Source organism: Panthera leo, chromosome C1 (genome assembly GCF_018350215.1).
Source record: "Panthera leo isolate Ple1 chromosome C1, P.leo_Ple1_pat1.1, whole genome shotgun sequence".
Taxonomy (NCBI): Eukaryota; Metazoa; Chordata; class Mammalia; order Carnivora; family Felidae; genus Panthera; species Panthera leo.
The window spans coordinates 192,400,039-192,426,209 of record NC_056686.1 but is presented as its reverse complement, the minus strand read 5'-3'; the positions used below and the strand labels follow the sequence as shown (position 1 = coordinate 192,426,209).

Sequence of the window (26,171 nt, the reverse complement as noted above, 5' to 3'; positions counted from 1 at the left end):
ACAAGATAAGTCCCATGACTAACAGAGTCCATAACACAAATCAATTAATTACTCAAGGCTAACCTAACCGTTCCCAGTACCAACACCTAAAAGAAAGTTTTCATGGGGGTCCTAGTAAAGAGAGTACTGAGCAAACAACATCCTTAGTATCATCCTGCAGTAATTAAATATGGTTCTTGGATCTTTCTTACAAAGTTCCACAATGAAATTGATGGCTTCAGATCAAAATTCAGCTAAAGTGCCCCATTCTTTGAGATTCTAATGAAATGGCTGAAGTGTCATCTCACGTGGAGTGGGGTACTTGTGTACCCACTTTCTCCAACACATATATCCTCAAAGTCTCTTGGAATTCTGGAAAGGGAATGGGTTGTTTATGCTTTTCCCAGTAACCCTCCACTCTGAACTCCTGCCTTGTCATTGGGCGGACCATTTTGTTCTCCCCCACATGACCAGCCCCATGCATCTCACTGACTCAGATGGGAGACAGTTTCTTTTCCTTGAGTTCCTGAACTATCTCTCATATAAAGCCTTCATGGGTGCAGACAGCTTTATTATACAGGTTGTGGGAGGAGAGATACATGTTTAGATCACAGCAGCACAACAGTACAAATTTAAGATTAGATGGCCTTGCTCTAAACAGTCTGCAAGTTCCAACCTGCTACCGGGTGGCCTGGTCTTCTTTCTCATTCTTGTTCCTCTCTCCTCTATTCTGAGCTGTACCCACATGGCTGTTCATTCTTTATAGCTTCCTTCCATCCTATGCCCTCAAGGGCTCCATATCTCCATGTCTATGAACAGAGCAAGCATCTAATTTGTTGCTTAACCTGAGTCATTTTTGAGAATGAAAGGGTATTCTATTAAGGATTACACTGGGGCAAGAGGCATGAACCAGGAGTATTCCAGGCAAACTGGGGCACAAGGTTAGGCTATTTATAAAAGTTCTTTCCCTGGAAAATAGTCAGATTCTTGAATTATTTGGTATCAATTATTCCTAACTCTCAGTTCTTCAACCTTTAAACTCCCAACGATAGTATTAGCTTACTGGAAACATCAGCCAGAATTCTGTTTGTCAGTAATAATAACATCAGGCATAAATTACAAAGCCAAAAGCTTCTTGGAGTGCTGGATTTCACATTATTTGTTTGGTAGACATAAAATCACAGACTGCAGACATGGAAATTATCCTGAAATACCTGAACTGAAAGCATGTAAAATTAGAGACCCTGGATGTCACTGATCAAGCTTTTCTTCGTGAAAATTATATTTCCATCCCTGGGGAACAGGCAAAGAGAACGGTATCCTCCCTCTAATCCCAGCATTAAAAAAAAGCCAACAGAGGGGAGTAATGGTGGCAGGAGAGGAATAACGCTCAAACTAGTCCCTCACCTATGCTTCCTCCTCTCCCTCCTCTCTTGAAAGTGCACACTGGAGCCTCAGAGAGGTGAAAGGGTCTGAGATGAAAGCAGGCTCCAAGAGTGGAATGCGAGAAGGGATACCCTACAGGATCCCACTAACCTTTTCCCCAGGATGATGAAAACACAATTCAAGATAACCCCATTGTCAGCCTATATACCCTATACTCACCAGTATTTCACATAGGTCCTAGTTTGTAATAAGCCCAGGTTTTAGATTTTTTTTTTTTTTTTTTTTTTTTTTTTTTTTTTTTTTTTTTTTTTTTTTTATGTAATGCTTCAGGAATTTTCACATCATCCTTGTGCAGGACCATGCTAATCTTCTCTATATTGGTCCAATTTTAGTATGCATGCTGCCAAAGTAAGCACCAGAATCTAAATCTTTTTATTCCTTTTCCTCTTTTCTCTCCCTTTGAATCTATAGCATCTTCTGGCCAATCTAACCTTATAGAAGACCCACCAAGCAAAGCAACTGAGGTCATTCCGTAAAGAAGTGCCAAGAATTGCCATACTGATGGATACCCTCAAAGAGTGCTCCTCCTTGTGGGTTCTCTCTCCAATGATCCTTCCTCGCTGCCACAGGGTTAGGTCCTGATGTTAGTTTTGTCCTGTTCCTTCTCCTCCAGACTTTAGGGGTTCTTCTTTGTGGGTTTATTAAAGCTAAAGTGACAATCACAACCACCCGAGCAAGAAGAAATGTATTATGTTTAACACGAAAGCCAATTTGATCCAAATGGAATGCCATAGGAGTTAAGCAGAGGTGGGTCATTAAGACAGGTTGCCCCCTGTCTTCTTGTCATTTATTGAATAGTCCTCAAAGACAAGCAGAGAAAGAGAACCAGAGGCTGGGGCTATGATGGTGATGCTTTAGTCTCTCTCCCAGCCTCCTTGTTTGGGATAGTTTGGTCTAAGTAGCTGCCAACCGGTTGACCTTTTCTCATTTAACCAAGCCTGTATGTGATACAAATGCTACATGAATTACCAGGAAGCAGGAGGGTGGGCTTAAGATCAACTGCTGGCTGGACCTCGGACACTAGCAATACTCTGGAATTGGCCACTGCTGTTGTGACATTAACTTGGCATCTCAGGAAACACAAAAATTAGACAGAATGACCAAGGAACAGAGGGTTTAGGGGACAACACAACATTCCTGTTTTCTCTCTTTTGCTTACTCATCTCCCCTGTTATAAAGGCCCATTAAATAGATCAAATGCAGAGTGCTTGTGTCATCCTACACATTGAAAGTTGCAAATACTGAACTCTGATGGGAGCCCATATGCCTGTTGTGCTGAGCATTCAAAATAGGTCTCATGGACTATCGCAACAATGGGTTTCAGACTAGGGAATAACATTCATATCCTCCAGGCATTTAATGAGTTGCCTTTATGTGCCTGTCTGTTTTGCCGATCAGTGAGAATACAAAAATAAAGGTGGAATAGTCCAGAAAGGAGCTGTCCTCAGTTATTTCGAGAAACTGATGTCTAAACAACATAATTAGATAAGCGATCATCACCATCACAGTGGTATGAGCAAGATGCTTGGTAGAACCAAGTAGGCAGCACTAAATTCAGCCTGAAAGATTAGGAAAGGTTCAAGAAAATCTTCACAGAGGAATTGATACCTGAGTTGAACCTTTAAAAAAGGGGTAAGATTTCTCTGGGTGAAAAATGTAGAACTGGTGTCTCAGTGGGAAGGATCGCTACGTTAAAAAACAAAAGAAGTACATAGGACAAACTTCCAGCTGTAAGATGAATAAGTTCTGGATATCTAATGTACAGCATAGTGATTATAGTTAATAATACCGTATTATAAACTTGAGAGTTGCTAAGAGAGTAGATCTGAAATGTTCTCATCACAAAAAAAATTAATTATGGGATGTGACACAGGTGTCAGCTAACACTATGGTGGTAAGCATCTTGTAATATACAAATGTATCAAATCAATATGTTGTACACATTAAACTTATATAATGTAATATTTCAATTATATCTCAGTAAAACTAGGGGGTAAATGAGAAAAGTGAAAATAACATTGTGCATTTGGGAAACTACAAGTGATTCAGCGATTCAGACAGACAGAGGATCTCGGGTCAGGTATGCCACGCTAAGGAACTGTACTTGATTCTGGCTCAGGTCACAATCCCAGGGTTGTGGGATTGACCTCCAGGTCAGGCCCTGTGCTGAGTGTGGAGCCTGCTTGAGATTCTCTCTCTCCCCCCAACCTGCTCTTCTCCCCTGCTTGTGCGCTCTCTCTCTCTCTCTCAAAAATATTTTAAAATAAAAAAATGCCATGGACTGGATGACTTAAGCAAACATTTCTTTCTCATAGTTCTGGAGACTGGGGAGTCTAAGGTCAGAATGCCAACAGATCTACTATCCAGTGAGAGCCAGCTTCCTTGTCCAAGGAGTGGAAGCAAGCTCTTTCCTGGCTCTTCTTATAAGGACACTAATTCTAACATGATATCTTCATCCTCATGACCTAGTTATCTCCCAAGGCCCCATCTCCAGACATCATCACACTGGGGATTAGGGTTTCAACATACGAATTTGGAGGGGACACAAACATTTGGTCCACAGCACGAACATGACTTGATGCATTTTGCTTCTTTTTACTTTATCTTATTTAAAATTTTTTTTTTTTATTTTAGAGAGGAAGAGAGCACAAGCAGGGGAGAGGGTGACAGAGACAGAGACAGAGAGAAAATCCCAGGCAGGCTCCACACTCACCATGGAGCCCAACTCAAAAAACTTGATCCCATGACTCTGAGATCATGACCTGAGCTGAAATCAAGAGTCAGATGCTCAACCAACTGAGCCACCCAGGCACTCCTATGTGTTTTGCTTCTGATCACCCTGGCATCCTGACAGAATGTAGTTTGGAAGAAGGCAAGGCTGGACAGAGTCAGGAGACCACGGACAGTCTAGTTGAGATATCGTGAGAGTCCAAGAAAGGCAACTGCAGTGATGGTGTTAGGGGGGTGTTGGAGGAGTGGGTAAAGGAAGGGAAGACAGGGGCCTCAGAGAGAAAGAGAAAGATCTGAAAAAAACAAGACTGAAGTTTAGTACTATGCATTTTCTGACCCTTTCACCTCTTTTCCTATCTAGTCAGCTATATCATACTGGTATTTCTGTTTGGTTCTCTTTTTATGTGCATATAAAACTTTGTAGAACAAAGCAGAGAGCTCTTCTGCCTACGTGTTTAAGGAAAATGATGCGTAAGTGCTAATAAAACATTAGCTGGAGATGGCTAAAACATGTTTTCTTTACCAAAAAAAAAAAAAAAGAGTAAACCAGAGTAGTATTTTTTAAAGTTTGATGCAAGAATGATCTGGTGTGGGTTAGAAATACAGATTCCTGGAGTCTTTTCCACATCTAATCATGCAAAATCTCAGGAGAGGAGAGGACCTGACAATTTGCAGTTTTAACAAGCACAGGTGATTCTTATGCTCACTGGAGTTTGAAAGCCACCAAATGAAAGCCACTAGATGATTTCTAAAGTGCCCCCCTCTATATATATACATGTATATGTATATATATACATATATATACATGTATATATATGTATATATATACATATACATGTATATACACACATATATACATGTATATACACATATATATACATGTGTATATATATATATATGTATATACACATATATATGCAAAATGGATTCATAGCAAAGAAATTTTTCAGGCATCTTTGAGAGGATTGCGTATGTTTGAGAGATTAATAGGCTGAAGTCATTCTTAGTATTGTCACACTATTACTAACAGGAGACATGTACTTAATGCTCATTTGTGCCAAGTGGGTGCCAAACACATTGCACACATAATCCCATGTATTCATGTCAGTGTCCCTCAGCCAAAGACCCCCAGAATACCTGTCACAAAACAAGTTGGTTTTATTACTTGTCACAGCAAGGGAAAACACACACCATGGGAAAGCACGGGGGGTCTCAGCAAAGGATGTTATTATAGGATCCGTACTTTGGTTGGGTGATTTGGGGAAGAGTCTGAAGAAGCAGGGGTTCAGTCTAAACTGGATGTTGTCAGAAAGTGGAGGTAATGTTATGATTCGACATCTCAATAAATCTACTCATGGGGAGGGTAGCCTAGAAGAAGGATGAAGCTACAGTTAATTGTGGAGGCTGAGAGGGGTGGTGTTTGGTATTGTGTGGGTGACACGGTGACTTTGCTTTCGCGTGTGCTTAACATTGTGAAGTGACCTTATTTTGTCTCACTGCATCCTGATCTCAGAGGAACCCTGCCAGCAGCTGGTATTCTGTGAGGCAGCTCTCAAGTGAGAGGGAGAGAGAGAGAGGGAGAGCGAGGGGGAGGAGAGAGCGAGAGCGGGGAGGGGGGCTCTCTCTTGTTCCCCTTTCTCTCTCTTCCTCTTGACAGAGACTCTCTCTCTCTCTCTCTCTCTCTCTCTCATCTAATAGAGGAAAAACATGCCCTAGCTCTGAATGCCAGGACAGCTTCTGTAGGCAAATACCTCTCTCGTTTGCTTCTTTCTTTCTTTCTCAACTTACTATATCCCAGGAGATAAGTACCATGAAATAACTCAGGTTCTGAGAGGTCACGTGGCTTGCCAAGTTCATGTGGCTCCTCAGTGGACATTCTGAGCGTGCAAAGCTTTACTGCCTCCCCAGGCCCAACAAAGGGAAGTTACGCCAAAAAACAATATACTTCTTAGTCTTGGGCCCAGAGTCCCTAGAAACAAACCTTTCCCTTGGTTCTTATGACAAGTTGACTTGCAGGGGCTGATTTCTCGTACATGAAGTACGCCCACCAAAGGAGTAGTAGCTATGTCTTAAAGCATCAGATCACCACAGTCAAAACTAGCAAAGATCAGAAACCAAACCTGTGTCCTGCACCAGACTGGCTAATCGTATAAAGGAAAAAAAATGTTAAGTCACAGTGGCCTCTGTCATCAAGGAAAATTAGGCCATGTTTGTGGCATTCCACATCACAGCCCCTGGAAGTGGGGGGGCACTGCTATAAAGGCATAGATTTTCCCGTAGAAATTACACGGGGCATAACTGAATCATATCCGTAGCGACATGAATTTCAGGTCAAAAGTTCAGATTGAGGTGCTGATAAATTTAGAAAATACTAAGAATCCACATAAAAGCAACTCTAGGGACTCAACCAGGACGCATTCAGAACGGCGTTAGAATATACCAGAGAATGAGGGCAAACTCTACAGGCATTTTCCACTGAATGCAGCGTGTAAAAGGGATCCATAAAATCCCCTTACTCACCCCCGGGGGCCCCTTTTGTGTTGTTCTTGCCAACGCAGCAGCAGCCTGGCTATATAGACCCGCGGCGCTGCCGGCCCAGCGCACTGAACTCGCACATCCGTGTCAACCAGCCATGGGGAAGGTGAGCAGGATACAAGTTAAAGAAAAAGAGACATCAAGAGAGAGAAAATGCCTCTATACCAGATCTGTTGGGAGCAACTGATTTAATTCAGAATTATTCTTCCTTTGCAGATCACCTTCTACGAGGACCGGGGCTTCCAGGGCCGCTGCTACGAGTGCAGCAGCGACTGCCCCAACCTGCAGCCCTATTTCAGCCGCTGCAACTCCATCCGCGTGGACAGCGGCTGCTGGATGCTCTACGAGCAGCCCAACTACCAGGGCCGCCAGTACTTCCTGCGGCGCGGGGACTACCCGGACTACCAGCAGTGGATGGGCGTCAGCGACGTGGTCCGCTCCTGCTGTCTCATCCCCCAGGTGAGTCCGACCTCATTTCATCACGCTGCCTGAGTGTCCTCACTGGATTACTGGGGGGTTAACGTGAGGCAGGTTTTCTTTTAAAGACACGGAAGGGTAGAGTGGGCTTTGGTTACTGCCTAAGCCCAGAGAGATAAATGCACAGAAACAGCAGAGAATATGAGACGAATTCACTCATGGGAAGAGTCGGTCTTAGTTTTCATTTTTGCTACCGTTATGTCAATTACAAAGTTTTGTTACCATTATGTAACAAATGTAATATACAGAGATAGAGACCGAAACTTGCGAATGAGGAGCTGGTTGGACTTAAGAAGGTAGTATTTCGAACAAATTAAAAATTTTTTAAATTGTAATTTTAATTAGTAGTAAAGAACTGACCATGAATGAATTAGATAGGTTCCACCACAGACTTGTAAAAATGGAAACTCTATTGTTAATACAGGCTATTCTAAGTTTGTGTCCAACTTTGGAGAAGGGAATTGCCCTTGATTTGGAAAAGCGGTTGAATTCTGGTTCCAAGTGACTAATTAAACCAATTTTCACTGAAGTATGTAATTTTAAAAGTCCAACTTTATTTGTACACTTGTATGTACATAAGTTGGGGAGATGATACTCATATTAAAATAATACTAGTTAAAATACTTTGTATTTTTTCCCAAAATATACATTTGACTTATCACCTAGGAATCAATGGAAATTAGGGAATTAGGAGTCTAGATATTTGAATTCTTAATGCACTCTAACCCAGACTTAGAACCTCTTAAAATTTGTATTTCCCAGATATGAAATAAAAATTGAATATGCAAATATTTGTTAAATGCTGGTAGAACACAGAGCTATCCACAGCATATGCAGCAATCTCAGAGTCTCAGTTTTGACACTGGTAGTCCCATCCCCCAACCTACCAAATTCATCTGTTGTTTGGTTGCTTCTTCTGCTCCTTGTCTTTGTGGACCAAGCAGACGAGCTCTCACAGGCTGCGACTGTATGAGAGAGAGGACCACAAAGGCCTCATGATGGAGCTGAGCGAGGATTGCTCCTGCATCCAGGACCGCTTCCACCTGAGTGAGGTCCGCTCCCTCCACGTGCTGGAGGGCTGCTGGGTCCTCTATGAGATGCCCAACTACCAGGGGCGGCAATACCTGCTGAGGCCCCAAGAATACAGGCGGTACCACGACTGGGGGGCCGTGGATGCTAAGGCAGGCGCATTGAGGAGGGTGGTGGATTTATACTAAAATAGGTTCACACTACCATTTTCTCAATTTGGAACCTAATAAAGTATTTAGTCTGTATTGTTGGCAACTGCTGACTTCTGTTTTTCTTTCATTGTGTGCCAATTAATTTACCTCTAAAGGCTCCCTGTTAAAGGTTGAGGTGTGACTAGGTGGGGAGGGCTCAGTTCTAGAAGCACTTCAAGGTAGAATGAGTCTGGAACAGGCTCCCAAGTGGGGGTGGAGGGATGAGGTAGCCTGTCTAAGAAGGAAAGGGAAGTCAAGGTAGAAAAATGGGAGAGGGTGACTGGTGAGGAGGGAGGCGTTCAGGTGAGGGTCTTGAGGAACAGCATTCTAGGAGTTTCCTTCTGACCCAGCAGGTGAGTGGAAGCCATAGGAGGTCCCAGATGAGCAGTGAAGAGAAGCCCATTTGGCAAAAAGCCTGTTTAGGCTACATAAGGAATTGTAGTATTGTTTACTTTTGAGCACAGTATTACATGACTAATGTCAAAGCTGCCAGTGGACATTGTCATACTTTTGGGTGGGTCATAGATCCCCCTTCCTTTTCTAAAGTGGCTCCAGCCCCCAGTGCACCTCTTGGCCAGTATATCCCCTGGGCCAAACCCTACCTGAAGTGCAGCTAATGCAAAGCAATTAATGAGATATATGTAAATATTTTAAATAGACTTTGATTGAAGTAAAACCTGCTTGCTCACAAGTAAAGCCTTGCATGTTGAAAAAAATTGAAAATCTTTCCATTAGTAGAGAATTAATTTATTTTTAAAATTTTTCCTCTGAAGAAAAGCCTCCTATAATCCTACTACTTTACAAACTCTATAAAGAAAGAAGTAGAGAGGGTCCTTCTGATCCCACTCTTTATTTCCTAGCGCTTTTTTTTTTTTAACGTTTATTTTATTTTTGAGAGAGACAGAGACAGAATGCGAGTGGGTTAGGGGCAGAGAGACAGGGAGACACAGAATCCGAAGCAGGCTCCAGGCTCTGAGCTGTCAGCACAGAGCCCGACGCGGGGCTCAAACTCATGAGCTGTGAGATCATGACCTGAGCCGAAGTTGGACGCTCAACCGACTGAGCCATCCAGGCGCCCCTATTCCCCAACCCTGCTTTACACTTGATGGGCACCCTTCTTGAATTTTTTCCCTGTTTATATTGACATTTCATGAAATGCATGCTTTTTATTTATTTACTTACTTGCACATATTAGTCTGCAGCTTGCTTTTACCATGAAAAATGATACGGACATAGATCTAGATACGTATCTTATTCTATTTAATGGCTGCAGTGCATTCCGTGATTTGAAGACCCCCTAGATTATTTTACCATTTACCCATTGGTGACTGGGCTTGTCCAAGTTTCCTTTTACAAACAAGGCTGCAAAGAATATCATTGTACATGTACCTTTATCTACACATGCCATAACTTTTGGAGGATAGAGACCTAGGAGTGAGACCGCCCAATCAAAGCACAAGTTATTTTTAATTTTATTAGATTCTGTCCAGTTACTGGCCACCCAAAGATCCTAACTTTTTTGAGTTAGTATCTTCACCGTTTTCTAAGCACCTACCATAGGCCTGTCATATGTTAGTACTGGGGATGAAACAACCCAAACAAATGAAAGGCATTGTCCCTACCACCACAGAGCTCTACCCAGAAATACGAGATGCTTACGTTAAACATAAGGATGTAATCACTTTTTAAAGTCAAGTACTTTTCAGGTACTAAATAATACATATATAATCACTTTTGTTTATCAAGTACTTTTATTTAGTACTTTAAAGTCATCCCGAGACAAATTTCTAGGGAAAATAAATGGAGTAATATTTATTTACATATTTCTTATGATACCAAATGGCTCAAATCATGATATCAAATCAAATGATTCTCAGTAGCTTAGGTTTCCCAGACCGGTTTTCTTTAAATAGAGACCAACATAAGATTGCCAATTTTTGTTTTGCCAAGCAAGGACACTTAAAATTTAAACAAACCAGCAAAATTGTAAAACTAAGCACCATCTCTTCGTACATCATTTTACAAAAGAAGAGACATTTACAAAAGGACACTTTAATACCCCAAGATACACAAGCTCCTAGTAAACTATGGCTCCGACCAAGGAAGAATGCTTGGGATTTTGCTCTGATGTATAGTGTTTTCATCTGGCAAAAACTGAGCAGAGTTTGAAAACTCTTGTTTGAGGCTGCAGCTCAATGCCCTCAGGGGCCTGAGAAATGATGTAAATAAATAAAACAACTTCTTATAGACAACAAGGAGTGATGATGAGTATGGGGAGCTATGGGTTGTGCGAACCAACCTAAAGCATCATGAAAAACATCTAAACATTGTGCCGGCCAAATAAAACACATCCCAGTTCCCACAGCCCTTGGGGCTGCCAATGCTCATTTCCACGCTGGTGTGAAAGCTGGGGACAGCCACCGCCAATGGCTAACACGGGACTTCCCAGCACACCCAATACCGCCATGAAATGCCCACAGAACCCAACTGTAGAGCCTGGGAAAGTGAGAAGACAAAACCCCAACAATGACTGCAGTTCAATTTTCTGTCCATCCTAGTGGAATGAGACTTAGATTCATGAAATATTTCAACAATAGAAAATAAGGAAAGGGGTACTTCTCATACACTTCATTCTGTAGACTGACATTTACAGCAGCTACAAAAATCTTTGACTCTGCGTGCAGTAAAATTTAACCTGAACTCGTCTCTTTTGCCTTCACTTTTGTTTGAAACCACCTGAATATTTCGGGAGTGACAAAGGGCTACTTCCCAGACTAGAGCTCAGGATTGAGGGTGCCTGATCCTTATCTCTTATTCTCCCTCCAAAGACAGTCCCCATCAGTCATTCCAGGCAACTTGTACAGACCTCTGCTTCAGTGCCACAGGCGTGAGGATTCTCAAGTCTTAGCTTATGTTCACTTAGCACACTAAGTGCAGTTTGAGGCCTTGGTCTGACACACATTTGTCAATCCAGGAATTCTCTGTAGAGCATTAAAATCAAGGCACATTTGGCCCGAGCCAATCACTTTTCAGCTCTGTGAAAACTGTGAGTTGGTTTTTTCTTTCTTTTTCCTTGTCTCTCCAGGCTGAAATAAAGCCTTTTCTCTTCCTAGTCAATGAAAATACCAAACCCAACTCCCTTGTTTGGTCCTCTACATGTATCATAAATTTGTAATTGTATTGGTGGTCCCCACAGCCCACTCCCACCATGCTCCTCTGGGTGTTCCCTGGGGCTCTGCATTTGGTTCTTTCTCATGTTTTACTATTTTTACCTCTCAACACTCTCCCCGCAGAAACAACTCTGAGCAAAACGACAATTTTAACCTTTTTATTTTGTTAATGATTAATTTTTAAATTATTAATTAAAATGATGATTTTTTTATTCTACTTATTTTTCCACTCTGTAAACAGAAGTAATTTTGCAAACATATGCCTTTATCTAGTGGTTAACAAGAACGGAAATCATCATATTGTACGTTAGTTGGTGTTTATTCACAAATACAGACTTACAAAGACTTATGACCCAAAGTCAAGACAAAGTATTTCCATGAGACAACACGGGACTGTGAATAATTCTTTGGACATGAAAGAGGCCAAAGGCATAGGTCATCTTCCACTCCAGTGCTCTTTCCAGCCCATCAAACTATTCTCTTCCAGGCTAATAAATACTTTCTAAAGTCTTCCTAGAGTCTCAGCTTCCAGATTTATTCCTTCCTCTTCCCACACCATTTTAGCTATAACTTCTCTTTGTGTTCACGCAGTTAATCTCCTTTGAGTCAAAAGCTTTGCGTACTCTTGTTCCCCAGAGAAAAAGGGGTATCGGGATTCCTACCAGAAATGGGTTTTCTAGGAATTGGGTTTTACTGTATAATAACCTGAGAGGTCATCGATTTTTGTGTTTTCACTTTTTCTTATTTCCTCCAACTTAGGAATTTCCCTTTTCATTCTTCTTTCTGAGATGAAGCCTCTTAACACTGCTCTCCCTTTTGAATTACAATTGGCCACGCTGAAACATCTAATCCTCAGTCTACCTCCAGACAGGGCTGTAACAAATTCCGACCAGACACCTCAGATCTGTGCTTGCTGGTGTGTTCTTATTGTCTTTGCTATTGTTTGGCGTACCTGCAAGTCCGAAGTTTTGTAAATTCCCTTGATAAAACATTCCAGTAACTTACACCCTTCAATAAGAAAATTCTCTTAAAGAACTACTTTGGAATTTTCAACATTTAGCTAAGGTCATGCTCTTCCTATTCATAATTAGTACAATATCGTGGCACATACGTCATATGATAGTTCTTGCAGATTAATTTTATATTGACCATATTAAGACTCTGCTTTTTTTTTTTTTTTTTTTTGCTCCTTCAGTCACATTTTGTTGTTTTTCCCCAACCTATACAAGTAGAAGGATCGACTATATACAAAATGGCTGAAGCTCTGCTTCTATTATTAAATAAACAATGTTCCAAATTACTTTTTTTTTTTTTCAAACGGTGTCAATAGCATCAGACAGTGATAGCAACCCGAATACTCCAGAGAGAATGGGACCAAAACCCACAATGAGCCGGTGGACTTTGACAGCAAAGAGAAAAAAGAGCACAATGAGCCCCTCCTCACCCCGCGGGCCCCTTTTGTGTTGTTCTTGCCAACGCAGCAGCAGCCCTCGTGCTATATAGACCCGTGGGCCGGCGGCCCATCACTGACCTCCATCCACCAGCCATGGGGAAGGTGAGCCCAGCGCAGCCGCAGGCCGGGAGGGGCCCCCGCGCCCCGGGGCTGGGGGCCAGGCCTCTGAGCCTTTCCTCCCCTTGCCTTGCAGATCACCTTCTACGAGGACCGGGGCTTCCAGGGCCACCACTACGAGTGCAGCAGTGACCACTCCAACCTGCAGCCCTATTTCAGCCGCTGCAACTCGGTGCGCGTGGACAGCGGCTGCTGGATGCTCTATGAGCAGCCCAACTACTTGGGCTGCCAGTACTTCCTGCGGCGCGGGGACTACCCGGACTACCAGCAGTGGATGGGCCTCAGCGACGCGGTCCGCTCCTGCCGCCTCATCCCCCACGTGAGTCCAGCCCCGTGACAGGACACAGAATGGGTAGTTTCAAGCAAAGGCTAACCATCGGGAGTAGTGATCATCAAGAATAATTGAGTCTGGACAAAAGACCAGCTATGGTAGAGTAGCTCAATGTCATTTGCCCCAGACAGAAGCAAAGTGTTACCCAGGCACCAATGAATCAACAAATATTTACTCAGCAACAATGTGTTGGCTGGCCTGGACATGTAAAAGCTATGGGTCCTGTCCTGGAACAACTTGCAATGGAGTTGTAGAAAAAGCACTAATATCCCATAGAAGAGTAATGAACTGCTAGAATATACCGTAGTCACAGAGCAGTGAGGCATTGTAAAGGAAACTTTTACAAGGGTTAATGTTTAAAAGACTTTTCTCTCTTTTGCTCCCCACTTGCATATTTTGATTTACCGGACCTATACAAATAAAAGTGCTTTCTCTCAATGGAGAGAAACACAGAGAAATTTTATGCACATACCCATGTATATTTCAAATATGTGTTTTTTAAAAACACTAAGGCTTTTGAAAAACGAGTCCTTGGGCTTACTGATTTTTCTTTCTCATTTTTCTTTATTGTATTCATAAATGATTCAATGAGAATCAATGATTTCTGAGAGACTTAAGATGCTTAACTTTGCTTTCCACAGAAACAGAAACATCCAAGTCCTTGGTGATTTTTCCAAGATTTATTTTAAATCCAATGCAAGATCATTCATTTCATAGGCTGCTTTTACTGTTCAAAGACACCTGCTTGAAAAATTAAAAATATTTCCCCAAAATGGAAAAAGTAGTAATAAGCTGTTAAAGGTTTGGGTTTCTCTCTGGTGGGGTATACTGAACTCGGTTAATAGTTTATCCTGGGAAATTTTGAACACAGAAAGAGTGGAATTTCCTTCTTAATTCTTTCCGTCACACTTTATGGTCTTGAAAAGGTACCGAATTTCCACCTTTGAAAATGGAGAGTATATTAATATGGAGAATTAGTTAAGGCTTATCCTATATTACAAAATACCTTGAGCTGGACTGCCTGAATGTGTTACATCCATTTCATGGTTTGCTTTTCTCCTCTTTCCATCTCTGGATGGGCAAGGCTGGCTCCCACAGGATCAGGCTCTACGAGAGGGAAGATTACAGAGGCCAGATGGTAGAGATCACTGAGGACTGCCCGTCTCTTCAAGACCGCTTGCACTTCAATGAGATCTACTCCCTCCACGTGTTGGAGGGCTCCTGGGTCCTCTACGAGATGCCCAACTACCGGGGACAGCAATACCTGCTGAGGCCAGGGGACTACAGGCACTACCATGACTGGGGGGCCACGAGTGCCCGAGTGGGCTCTTTGAGGAGGGTCATGGATTACTATTGAAATATTTTTACTCTACCTTATTCTCCATCTGGAAACTAATAAAATATTTTCTGTGTGCTCCTGGCATTGGTTTTCTTGTGTTTTTCTTTTGTCCTCCTCTTATTTTATTGTTTTATTCACTCACACACACGTACGCACAACCACACAGCACAAGTGGAAACCAAGATGTGTGATCCATAACAAATAAAACACACCTCTCACAATAAAAACGTGCCTTCGTGTTAAGTACAACTTTACAATTGGCAAAACATTTTTACAATACATTGTCTCATGTGATTCCCTGGTCTTTAAACAAGCTGTTGCTTCAAAACAGATTATTAAAAATCTGTTTAGATTTCGGTTTTTCTCTGAGGTGTGAGGATGTGAAAACTGAGGTTCAGAGATAGCAGGACCCACTTTTTAAAACAGGGATTCTGAAAACACACACACACACACACACACACACACACACGCACGCACGCACACACAGGGATACTGAAGCTAGGTTACCATAATGGGCTTCAGAAGGTTTTGAATCCCCTAAACTGTATGTACACATTGAATTCATGAATCTCTGGCAGAGTCTCTTGCTAACTGAGGCTGTCACGTGACACTCTCTGGATATGGAAACATAAGTGAAAGAATGCTGATGGAGAGAGAAGAGATGGTTCTGGAAAAACTTTTGCCTTCCTGATGAAAAGGAGTGGCTGCCCCTGGTGCCACAGTTCTTTCCTCTTTCAGGCATTTTATACCCAAGAGGGGACAAGTGTGGGAGAAATGCCACAGTTTCAGAAATGCTGGCCTTAATGTGGTCAAGCCCCTGAAACAATGTTTATTGGTCAGGCTCTCCAGAGAGCAGAACCAATAGGATAGAGAGAGAGAGAATATGAGATTTATGGTAAGTATTGGCTCCCTAACGGAGACTGAGAAGCCCCACGATCTGTAAACGGGAGAGCCAGGAGATGTTATATTATAATTCAGTCCGAGTCCAAAGGCCTGAGAACCAGGAGAGCTAGTGTCTGAGGGGAAGAGAAGATGGACGTCTCAGTTCAAGCAGAGAACTAATTTGTCCTTTCTCCACCTTTTTCTTCTACTCAAGGCCCTCAACATTTTGGATGGTGCATTCACTTACATTGGTTCTTCTACTTTCTGCTCTGTCTTGTGTTCTCATTGTTAGAATTTTAGAAAGGAGGATTGGTGTGTATGTTCAAAGACCGATCTGATCAAGTCGTTTCCCTGCTTAAAAAGCTTTGATATTCCTCCACCGTCCACAGGAAAACAATTCTTACAAGAACCCAGCCCCAGCCCATCTACTTCATCCCCTATTACCTGACTCTCCTGACCCACCTGAGTCCTCCAAGCACACCAAGCATTTTCACATCTCTTTGTCTTTGCTCACATCTTTTCCATACCTGAATTACTCTTCCACCTTCCCCCTGGTGAGCAGCTCCTTCTCCAAAGCTTGATCACAATTCACCCTAATCTCTCAGCCAAAAATGAATCTGAATCACTTCAGAAGCAGAAGCCCCACATCAAATGGACGAACGATATGGGAATCTAGTAGCTCATGTGATAGGAAGTCTTAGGATAGCACAGGATTTAGGGATGGTTGATTCAGCAGCTCAGCAATGCTAGCAGGGCCCTGGGTTTTGTCTGTCTCCCACCATGTTTAGAACCTGCATCATCCTGAAGCTGGTATCACTGGTAACCATAGGAGAGCTTCTAGGCACAACTGGGACACCATACAAGGAAGGTTGGGGAAAGGCGAACACCCAACCATCGTCGCCTCCAACACAATGGTGTCCAGAGCACAAATTCCCAAGATTAAAGAGGACCTGGAAATGTTATCAGGTTCTTGAGTATAAGCTTTTGTGATATAAGCTAATTGGAATGGAAAGAATAAAGGGAGAAAGGGGTAGGAAGCCCGAGGAGGGGAAGGTACTAATAAAAAAAATTTAAGACACTAATTATATCAATTATTCTTTTATTTCTCATTATAAAGTGAGAGGATTGTAAGCAAGTTAAAATAAACTCTATTTTAAATGCTGTTTAATTCCCTTTTAATTCCTAGGATATAATTTGTTCTTACAACCTCAGTAGAATTATCAAGAAGTTAATATCAATAAAATTAATATAGATGTATTTTTGTCTTTTTGCTCATGAAGTATGTTTTCAACTGTGGTAAAATATACATAACCTAAAATTTACCATTATAACCATTTTTAAGTGTTCAATTCAGTGGCATAAAGCACATTCAGAACGTTGTGCAAACATCAGCACTATTCCTCTCCAGAGCTTTGTCATCACCCCAGACTGAAACTCTGCACTCATGAAACACTGACTCCCCATTCCCACTGCTCTGTAGCCCCGGGTAACCTCCATTCTCCTTTCTGTCTCCATAAATCTGACGGCTGTATGTACCTCAAATAAATGGAATCACATAATAGTCGTGCTGTCTGGCTCATTTCAGTTAGCATAGTGTTCCTGAGGTTTGCCCATGCTGTGGCATTTGTCAGAATTTCATTCCTTTTTAAGGCTGAATAATATTCCATTCAATGCACATACCACATGTTTTTCATCCATTCATCCCTCAAGGAGTATTTGGGTTGTTTCCATCTTTTGGCTATTGTAAATAATGCTGCTGTGAATGTTGGTGCGCAAATACCTGTTTGTATCTCTGCTTTCAACAATTTGGGGTAGATGCACAGAAGTGACATTGATGGATCATCTGGGAATTAGATGCTTAGCTCTTTTGAGCAACTTCCAAACAGTCTTCCATAGTACCATTTTACATTCCCACTAGCAATGCACAACATTCCCAATTTTTCCACATCCTCACCAACGGTTGTTATTTTCTTTTTTTATAAGAGCCATCCTCACAGATATGAAATAGTATCCCATTATTTCCCCAGTGATTAGTGATGTTGAGCATCCTTTTATATGATTATTGCCCATTTATATATTTTCTTTGGAGAAATGTCTGTTCCTATCATTTTATTAAAAATTGATGTTTTTTGTTTTTTTTTTTTTGCTTTTTGCTTGTTGTTGATGAGTTATAGGAGTCCTTAATGTACTTGGCATATCAGTGTCTTATCAGATATATTATTTGCAAATATTTTCTCACATTCCATGATCTTTCACTCCTTTTCACACAGTTGTTTTTATTTTGATGAAGTCCAATTTACCTATTGCCCATGCTTTAGTGTCATATCGAAGAAATCATTGCCCAGTTCAGCGTCATGAAAGTTTTCCCCTATGTTTTCCTTGAGGAGTTTTATGGTTTTAGTTCTTACATTTAATCCATTTTGAGCCAGTTTTTTATATGGCGTAGGGTAAGGGTCCAACTTCATTCTTTCGCATGTGGATATTCATTTTCCCCAGTACCATCTGTTAAAAAGACTTCCCTTTTCCAGTGAATGGTCTTGCCAACCTTGTCAAAATTCCATTGACTACACGGGGAGGCTCTGTTTCGGAGTCTTTTATTCTCGTCCACCGGCCCCTGTGTCTATCATTATGCCAGTACCATACTGTTTTCATCACTGTGGCTTTGTATATGTTTTGAAATCAGAAAATTCAAGTTCTCCAGCTCTGTTCTTCTTTTTCAAGATTCTTTTGAGTTTTAGGGTCCCTTGAGACTCGATGTGAATTTCAGGAGGGATTTCATTTTTATTCCTGAATAAAAAATTGGAATTTCAATAGGGACTGCATTCAATCTGTAGATCACTTTGGGTTGTATTGATATCTGAACAATAATGAGTCTTCCAATCCATAAACACATGATGTATTTCCATTTATTTATATCTTCTTTCCTCCAGCAATACTTTCTACTTTTCGGTGTATAATATCCTTACTTTAAAAAGACTTAACATTTGGGAGCATTTTCCATGTCCTTAAATAAATCATTTGAGAACATGATTTTTGGTAACTGCCTAGCACCTCGTCACACAGATGCTCTATAGTTTACCGAATTAATGCCCTATTTTTTTATATTATAAACAATGGTCTGATAAAACATCATTATACATAATGTTTGCATGTACCTTTATTTCCTTTGGACAAATTATTACAGATGAAACTATTAGATCAAAGAAGTGAAAATTAAGAGGGGTGGGAGTATGGGCAAAGGTATCTTTTTTTTTCTTTTACCGTTTTAACCATTTTTTTTAAAAAAAATTTTTTTAACGTTTATTTATTTTTGAGACAGAGAGAGACAGAGCATGAACAGGGGAGGGTCAGAGAGAGGGAGACACAGAATCCGAAACAGGCTCCAGGCTCTGAGCTGTCAGCACAGAGCCCGACGCGGGGCTCAAACTCACGGACCATGAGATCATGACCTGAGCTGAAGTCGGACGCTTAACCGACTGAGCCACCCAGGCGCCCCCCGTTTTAACCATTTTTAACCGCATCATGCAGTAGTGTTACCTATATGCACGTTGTTGTGCAGTGGGTCTTTAGAATTCTTTCACTTGCAGAACTGAAAAGAAGTTTTAAAATACATATTAATAGTGCTTTTTTGACACAGGACTATGGTTTTAAATGTTTCTCCATAGTTTCCAAATATTCTATAAAAGTAAGAATGTGTAAAGGAAAGAATGTGAATAAGGCTTATTAAACTTGTGTGCAACAAATGAAATTTGTTGAGGGAAAACAATTTTTTAGCAGTAGACTTTAGTCACAACAATCCAAACTAAGGAATGAGATAGAGTGTATCAGGTTGTATCAAGTTGAGGAACAGCTTCTTCAAAAGCAGTGGTTTTTGGGGCACCTGGGTGGCTCAGTCAGTTAAGTGTCCAACTTCAGCTCTTGTCATGATCTTGCAGTTTGTGAGTTCAAGCCCTACATCGGGCTCTGTGCTGACAGCTTGGAGCCTGGAGCCTGCTTCTGATTCTGTGTCTCCCTCTGTCTCTGCCCCCCTCCTGCTTGTGCTCTCTCTCTCTGAAAAAAAAAATTATATATATATATATATATATATATATATATATATATATATATATATATATAAATAAAGCAAGCAAGCAAGCAGTGGTTTTCAACCAGTGTTGATTTTGCTTCCCCAAGGAACATTTCTAATGTCTCGAGATATTTTTGGCTATCACAACTAGGAGAATAATACTACTAATATCTTGTGGGTTGACGCCAGGGATGCTGTTAAGCATCCTTAAATGCACAGGACAACTACCCCACCACAGAATTTTTTGACCCAGAATGTCAAGATAGTGTGAGGCTGAGAAACTCTGCTCTAAAGAGAGCTGAGTTAAACTCTGCTCTGAAGGAGCCACCAGGGGTAGAGGTGGGGGCCTTGGCGGAGTCAGAGCCTTAACTACAGAGCAACCGCGGCTTGCCCAGGGCTAGGAAAGGTTAAGATTGTAGGGTTTTTAACTTGTTACATTTGCATGTTAACTTGTATTCATCAGCAGCTAGAACTAACTAGCTTAGCACCTACTTTGCAAAATTATTAGTTAAATAGAAAGCTACAGAGTAAGAACAACAAACTTGCACCTCATGAATTCCAAAGGTGAGGGTTTCCTGGCCAGAGGTGCCCCAGCTGAGGCTCCAGAGATGGCTCTGGTCCCGCCCAGCGGCCGGGGAGCAGAGCAGAGGCCAGGTGCCTACACAGCATGCTTTCTAGGGGTCCAAGCCCCTATCACCCCTCCTCAAGTGTGTCAGCATATCTGCTGTAGCCACTTGCCAGTCTCTAGGTTCAGAGACGGGACCTCTTGGAGGGAAATCCCATCTAATTTCAAACGTATTGTGGAGAAGGCGGTTCTTGTCCCTGCTCCAACCCTCACTCCAAGGAAATGCTCTCTAATCCAGATGCCTCATGCTGGGGCCTATGCTGACCTCGGTCTCAGTCACTACCCAGCCTTGGTAGTCAAAAAGGAAATCATTCTGAAACTGTAAAAGATAACCCAAATACCTCATTACAATTATTAACTGGCTAAGGGCCTTTGCTCAGTTCCAAATTCCTAAACAGGCTTCATTTAAAGGCCCCACAGGCACCAAGTGACAGTTTTAACGCGGGTCATCAGTTCGAAAGCACTGGAGAGTCTAAGAGGAAACATACAATAAGTCCCCCACCCCACCCCCGCTGTCATTATATAGAAAAGAGCGAGAGAAAATCCCCTCCTCACCCCGCGGGCCCCTTTTGTGTTGTTCTTGCCAACGCAGCAGCCCTCGTGCTATATAGACCCGCGCGCCGGCGGCCCATCACTGACCTCCATCCACCAGCCATGGGGAAGGTGAGCCCAGCGCAGCCGCAGGCCGGGAGGGGCCCCCGCGCCCCGGGGCTGGGGGCCAGGCCTCTGAGCCTTTCCTCCCCTTGCCTTGCAGATCACCTTCTACGAGGACCGGGGCTTCCAGGGCCGCCACTACGAGTGCAGCAGTGACCACCCGAACCTGCAGCCCTATTTCAGCCGCTGCAACTCCATCCGCGTGGACAGCGGCTGCTGGATGCTCTATGAGCAGCCCAACTACTCGGGCTGCCAGTACTTCCTGCGGCGCGGGGACTACCCGGACTACCAGCAGTGGATGGGCCTCAGCGACGCGGTCCGCTCCTGCCGCCTCATCCCCCACGTGAGTCCGGCCCCGCGGGCCCCGCCGAGCCCCGGAGCCACATGGGTGCTCCAGAGGCGGCATTCGTCGTGCAGGGTGGCGGCCTCCTTTGGCTGCCTCTCGCCATGGTCTCCTCTCCTTTGTCAACGTCTCTAAGCTTTCCTTCCACTGCAGAAGTATGCGAGGGGACGCTTCTCTTTTAAAAGTTCATTCTGCTCTGCTACAAGTAAACTCACCTCTACTGGGAGAAAGTAGGGCACCCGGTCCGTTCAGAGAGTCTATGCCCCAGGCGAGGCGGTGAATAAGCAGCACGTTAGCACCTTTGCATCAGGTGGCCTGGGCTACTTCCTGGGGCTCTCTCTCTCTCTTCTTCTGTAGAATGTGAAGGCGGCTAGCTCACAGGGCTGGAACGAGGGTGAGAGGTGGGCACCTGGCACCTGGCAAGCCTCCCCTCCCCCAGCCACCACTGTTAGCATGAGCCTCCCGCCCTGCTTCCCGATCAGGCAAAACAAGTGGCCGACTGTGTGATTCCAGCCGCTCCGGCAAAGCCCGCCGTTACCCAAATAAAGCCCCAGCGGCCTGGAATTCTGCAGTTAGGGATTCTCTAACCTGACTGCGACCCAGTCCTGTGGGAAAGGTACCGCTCCGGCCACCTCTGAAACCCCCTCGGAGGGTTTAACGCCTTGATAAGACCCAGCCCAGCACGAGGAGCCTGAAAACCTGGGTTTCCACGTGCCTGCCCCGACCTTCCACGTGACACGCTGAGAGCTCTAGTCACGAGCTTCTCCTAAAAGAAGAAACAGGTGTGGGGCTGTTGTGGCGACCAAATCACGTGATGTACACGTGGGTCCTTGACCATGGAAGATTCCTCACTAGCAGCCCTTAATGCTGCAGGATGATTGCTCGGGAGAATTTCCTGTTTATTACCTAAAGCAGATTTGCAGGAGCATATCCTAGAGCTGAGAATTGAAGCGAATCTTTGTGATGGCTCTTGCTTTTCAGGATCTTAGAGAAGCAGGGCTTAAAGGAGAAGGGAAGGGTCTTAGGATTGCCTGGACTGGACTCTCTTCTTGAATTGCCACCAGTCTGTGACTTCCCCTGAAGGAAAAGCAACTTGACTTCCTTTCCCACTAGCTTCTTCTAATACTGTTGAGATTCAAAACTATAACTTTTTTTTTTCCAGGGATCATTTTAAAAAATTTATTTAAATAAATATATATAAATTATTACTTACATATAAATAGTATATAATATATAAATTTATAATACATGAATAATAAATTTAATTAATAAATTTAATAAATATATAAAATAAACATAAATTTAAAATGTATATGATATATATAAAATATACATAAATTATTACTTAAGAATGATACTAACTAAGGGTGCCTAGGTGGCTCAGTCAGTTGAGCATCCGACTTCGGCTCAGGTCAGTGGGTTCGAGCCCCGTGTCGGGCTCTGTGCTGATAGCTCGGAGTCTGAAGTCTACTTTGGATCCTGTGTCTCCCTCTCTCTCTCTGCCCCTTCCCCACTCAGGCTCTGTCACTCTCTTTCAAAAATAAATAAACATTAAAAAAAAAAAGAATGATATTAACTAGGGCCAGTATGTATGGTTCATGTAGGTTGTGGTCTTAGCTCTAGGGAGCACCATACGCCTCTTTACGCGAATGACACCTTCTTCAGTTCTGCAGTATACAGCCTATTCAGTTGCACACAGCTGCCCTGGTGTTGGCTATCTTTAAAATTTGTCATCTTTGATGTAGAAAAGAGAAGGGAACGTCCAGTCCCTTGGGGGTTGTGTCCCTGGTTGCTAAGGGCTAGATTTTCTGACTTTTCCTCATCTGCTAATTGCTGAACCCACAGACCAGCTCCCACAGGATCAGGATTTACGAGCGAGAGGACTACAGGGGCCAGATGGTAGAGATCACCGAGGACTGCTCCTCGCTTCACGACCGCTTCCACTTCAGCGAGATCCACTCCTTCCAAGTGCTGGAGGGCTACTGGGTCCTCTACGAGATGCCCAACTACCGGGGGCGGCAGTACCTGCTGAGACCGGGGGACTACAGGCGCTACCACGACTGGGGGGCCACGAGTGCCCGGGTGGGCTCTTTGAGGAGAGCCGCGGAATACTATTGAAATATTTTTACTCTACCTTGTTCTCCATCTGGAAGCTAATAAAATATTTCTTGTGTGTTTCCTGCAGTCACGTGGTCCTCTTTTCCTTTCAGTCTCCTTGGAAGGGCTCAGCAGAAAGGAAGCTGGGAATAATGTGGCTTTGCTTACACTGATCAGTGATATGTGGTATTATGTGCCCTTGTCGCAGCTCCTGCCTAAACACTTCCAGCTTTCTTTAAAATCCTATTTTTTTTTCTCTAAAACAAAAATTGGAAGAGAGAATACATTATTTTGTGATATGGTTGCTTCTGTGACTGCTGACTGCTGAAGTTGTTGGAAGAAACTTTGAAATGAAAAGAGAAAGAGGTGAGGAAGAAAACAGAAGCCAGCCGCTAGCAAGCTGCTGCAACCTCCAAACACCAAAAAGAGGTCACAGGCTTAGGGCAGCGCGGTGGCATTTGTACAAGAGGGAAGTGGTTGCGTGTTGAACACATTCTGAACACAAAAATTCCCATCGGATTCAAGGTGCAGGAGAGGGTTGTCCTATGCCATTGGGCGGATGGAGTTCTCTTCAACCCAAACAGAGACAACTGCAGGAGAAGCACGTTTGGGGAGGGAAACCAGGTGTCCCATTTTGTGCAGGAGGAGTTTGAAATGTCCAGGAACATCAGATGGAGTTGTTGACCAGATAACTGCTTAGTGGTTAACCAGGCAACCAGCCTGGGGTTCAGAAGAGAGGCATGGGCTGGAGATCAACGTTTGCAAATTATCAGAGGGTAGATGGTATTGAAATTCACAAGATGGGATAGTATCCCCCAGGGCGTGTATATCAGTGAAGCCTTGGGCACCCCAGCTTTAAAATGAATGCATGGGAGGGAGGACTAATAAATTATGCTAAAAGTACGATGGCTTACACAATAAAAGCTTTTTCTTTTATTTAAAAAAATTTAATTTCACGTAAAAAAATAAAAGAGGTGTTTAAGAAACAAATGGTACTGACTTTTTAGCTAGTTCTTTTTTTTTTCTTTTTAGAGAGAAAGAGAGCAAGCAGGGGAAAGGAAGAGACACAGAGAGACAGAGAGAGAATCCCAAACAGGTTCCACATCTATGGCAGAGCTGAACACAGGGCTCAATCCCACAAACCTGGGATCGTGAGCTGAGCTGAAGTCGAGTCAGATAGTCAGCTGACTGAGCCACCCAGGCACCCCTAGCTAATTCCTAAGAGTAGATAAATCCAGGGGTGCCTGCGTGGCTTAATCAGTTAAGCAACTGACTTTGGCTCACATGATCTCGCGGTTTGGGAGTTCGAGCCCTGTGTCGGGCTCTGTGCTGACAACTCAGAGCCTGGAGCCTGCTTTGGATTCTGTGTCTCCCTCACTTTGTCCCTCCCCTGCTCACACTCTGTCTCTCAAAAACAAACATTAAACATTTTTTTTTTAATTAAAAAAAAGAGCAGATGAATCTGGAAACATGGAAGTCAGCAGGAACAATGCAAACATAATTAGGAAAGTGGAATCGAATTGTTGTTTCATACCGCTTTCGGTTTTCTGACCATTACACTAGAGAGCACTATCTACCAGTTCATCAAAAATTTTGGGGGGCGCCTGGCTGGCTCAGTTGGAGGAGTGTACAACTCCTGATCTCGGGCTTGTGAGTGTGAGCCTACACTGGGTGTAGAAATTACTTAAAAAATAAATAAATTTAAAAGGAAAATCTGGAAAACTGTATTGAATACTAAAAAAAAAAATCATGTGGTGCTTATGAACCCACATTTACAATTATTAAGAGAGAGATTAAGGACTTTCAGGCTTTAGTGAGAGTAGCAAAGGCCTGGTGCACAATCAACCACCCAGATTAAGTTAGGACAGCCTTTCTCCACCACACAGGCCTTGAGAATCACCCGGGCACTTTCAACACAGATGCCTAGACCTGGTGCATCAGGATCTCCAGGGAGTTCCCTGCGCACCTGTAGAGTTAACATGCTCCCCTGGCAAGGCTTATGACACTGAACATTTGGAAAACAGTGGGTGAAAGCCTTTCTTCCCAAAGTGTGGTCTGCACACCAGCCGCCCAGGGATGTCCTGGGAGCTTGCTAAAAATGTGGAACCTCAGACCTGAACCCAGACACACGGAGTCAGAATCTGCATTTTAACAAGATCCCTAGATGGTTCTTCTTCTTCTTCTTTTTAAATGTTTATTTATTTTTGAGAGAGAGAGAGACAGAGACAGAGACAGAGACAGAGTGTGAGTGGGGGGGAGGCAGAGAGAGAGGGAGACACAGAATCCAAAGCAGGCTCCAAGCTTTGAGCTGTCAGCAGAGAGCCCCCACGTGGACCTCGAACCCATCAACCACGAGATTATGACCTGAGCCGAAGTCAGACACTTAACCGCCTGAGCCACCCAGGAGCCCTGCTAGATGATTCTTATGTACACACCAATTTGAGAAACTCTGGGCTAATGAGCAGTGGTATCCCCTAAATCCAGTAGAGTATAGATCACTGTTTCTCATGTCTGGCTGTACATTAGAATCATCCACAGAGCTTTTAAAAATGCTAATGCCTGGGCCACGTTCCCAAAGGTTCTGAATTAATTACATCACTTTCCAATAATTTTTTTCTTCTTGGAATTTTTCTTCCAATAATTTTTTTCTTCTTCTTTTCTTTTTCTTCTGTAAGTTTTGTCAACTTACATATGCTTTTTGACTTAT

The 26,171-nt window shown here is 43.0% G+C and overlaps 3 protein-coding genes and 1 non-coding gene across 5 annotated transcripts; 3 read left to right on the top strand and 1 right to left on the bottom strand.

Moving 5' to 3' along the window:
* Positions 1–1,675: 1,675 nt before the first annotated feature.
* Positions 1,676–1,781, bottom strand: LOC122228987. Its single transcript, XR_006206866.1, has one exon. It is a non-coding gene; the product is annotated as a U6 spliceosomal RNA (small nuclear RNA).
* A 5,006-nt stretch (positions 1,782–6,787) lies between these two features.
* On the top strand, positions 6,788–8,384 carry LOC122228180 (gamma-crystallin C). Of its 2 annotated transcripts, none has more exons than XM_042953119.1 (3): positions 6,788–6,796; positions 6,907–7,149; positions 8,112–8,384. In XM_042953119.1, the coding sequence occupies exons 1-3, from the start codon at positions 6,788–6,790 to the stop codon at positions 8,382–8,384; spliced, it is 525 nt and encodes a 174-aa protein (XP_042809053.1). The 2 variants fall into 2 exon arrangements, with proteins under 2 accessions (XP_042809053.1, XP_042809052.1); XM_042953118.1 differs by having other exon boundaries at positions 8,109–8,384.
* A 4,719-nt stretch (positions 8,385–13,103) lies between these two features.
* Positions 13,104–14,825, top strand: LOC122228179 (gamma-crystallin D). Its single transcript, XM_042953116.1, has 3 exons — positions 13,104–13,112; positions 13,204–13,446; positions 14,543–14,825. The coding sequence occupies exons 1-3, from the start codon at positions 13,104–13,106 to the stop codon at positions 14,813–14,815; spliced, it is 525 nt and encodes a 174-aa protein (XP_042809050.1). The 3' UTR covers positions 14,816–14,825.
* A 6,199-nt stretch (positions 14,826–21,024) lies between these two features.
* LOC122228178 (gamma-crystallin F-like) lies at positions 21,025–23,485 on the top strand. The gene is made up of 3 exons (XM_042953115.1): positions 21,025–21,033; positions 21,125–21,367; positions 23,213–23,485. The coding sequence occupies exons 1-3, from the start codon at positions 21,025–21,027 to the stop codon at positions 23,483–23,485; spliced, it is 525 nt and encodes a 174-aa protein (XP_042809049.1).
* The last annotated feature ends 2,686 nt before the right edge of the window (positions 23,486–26,171 follow it).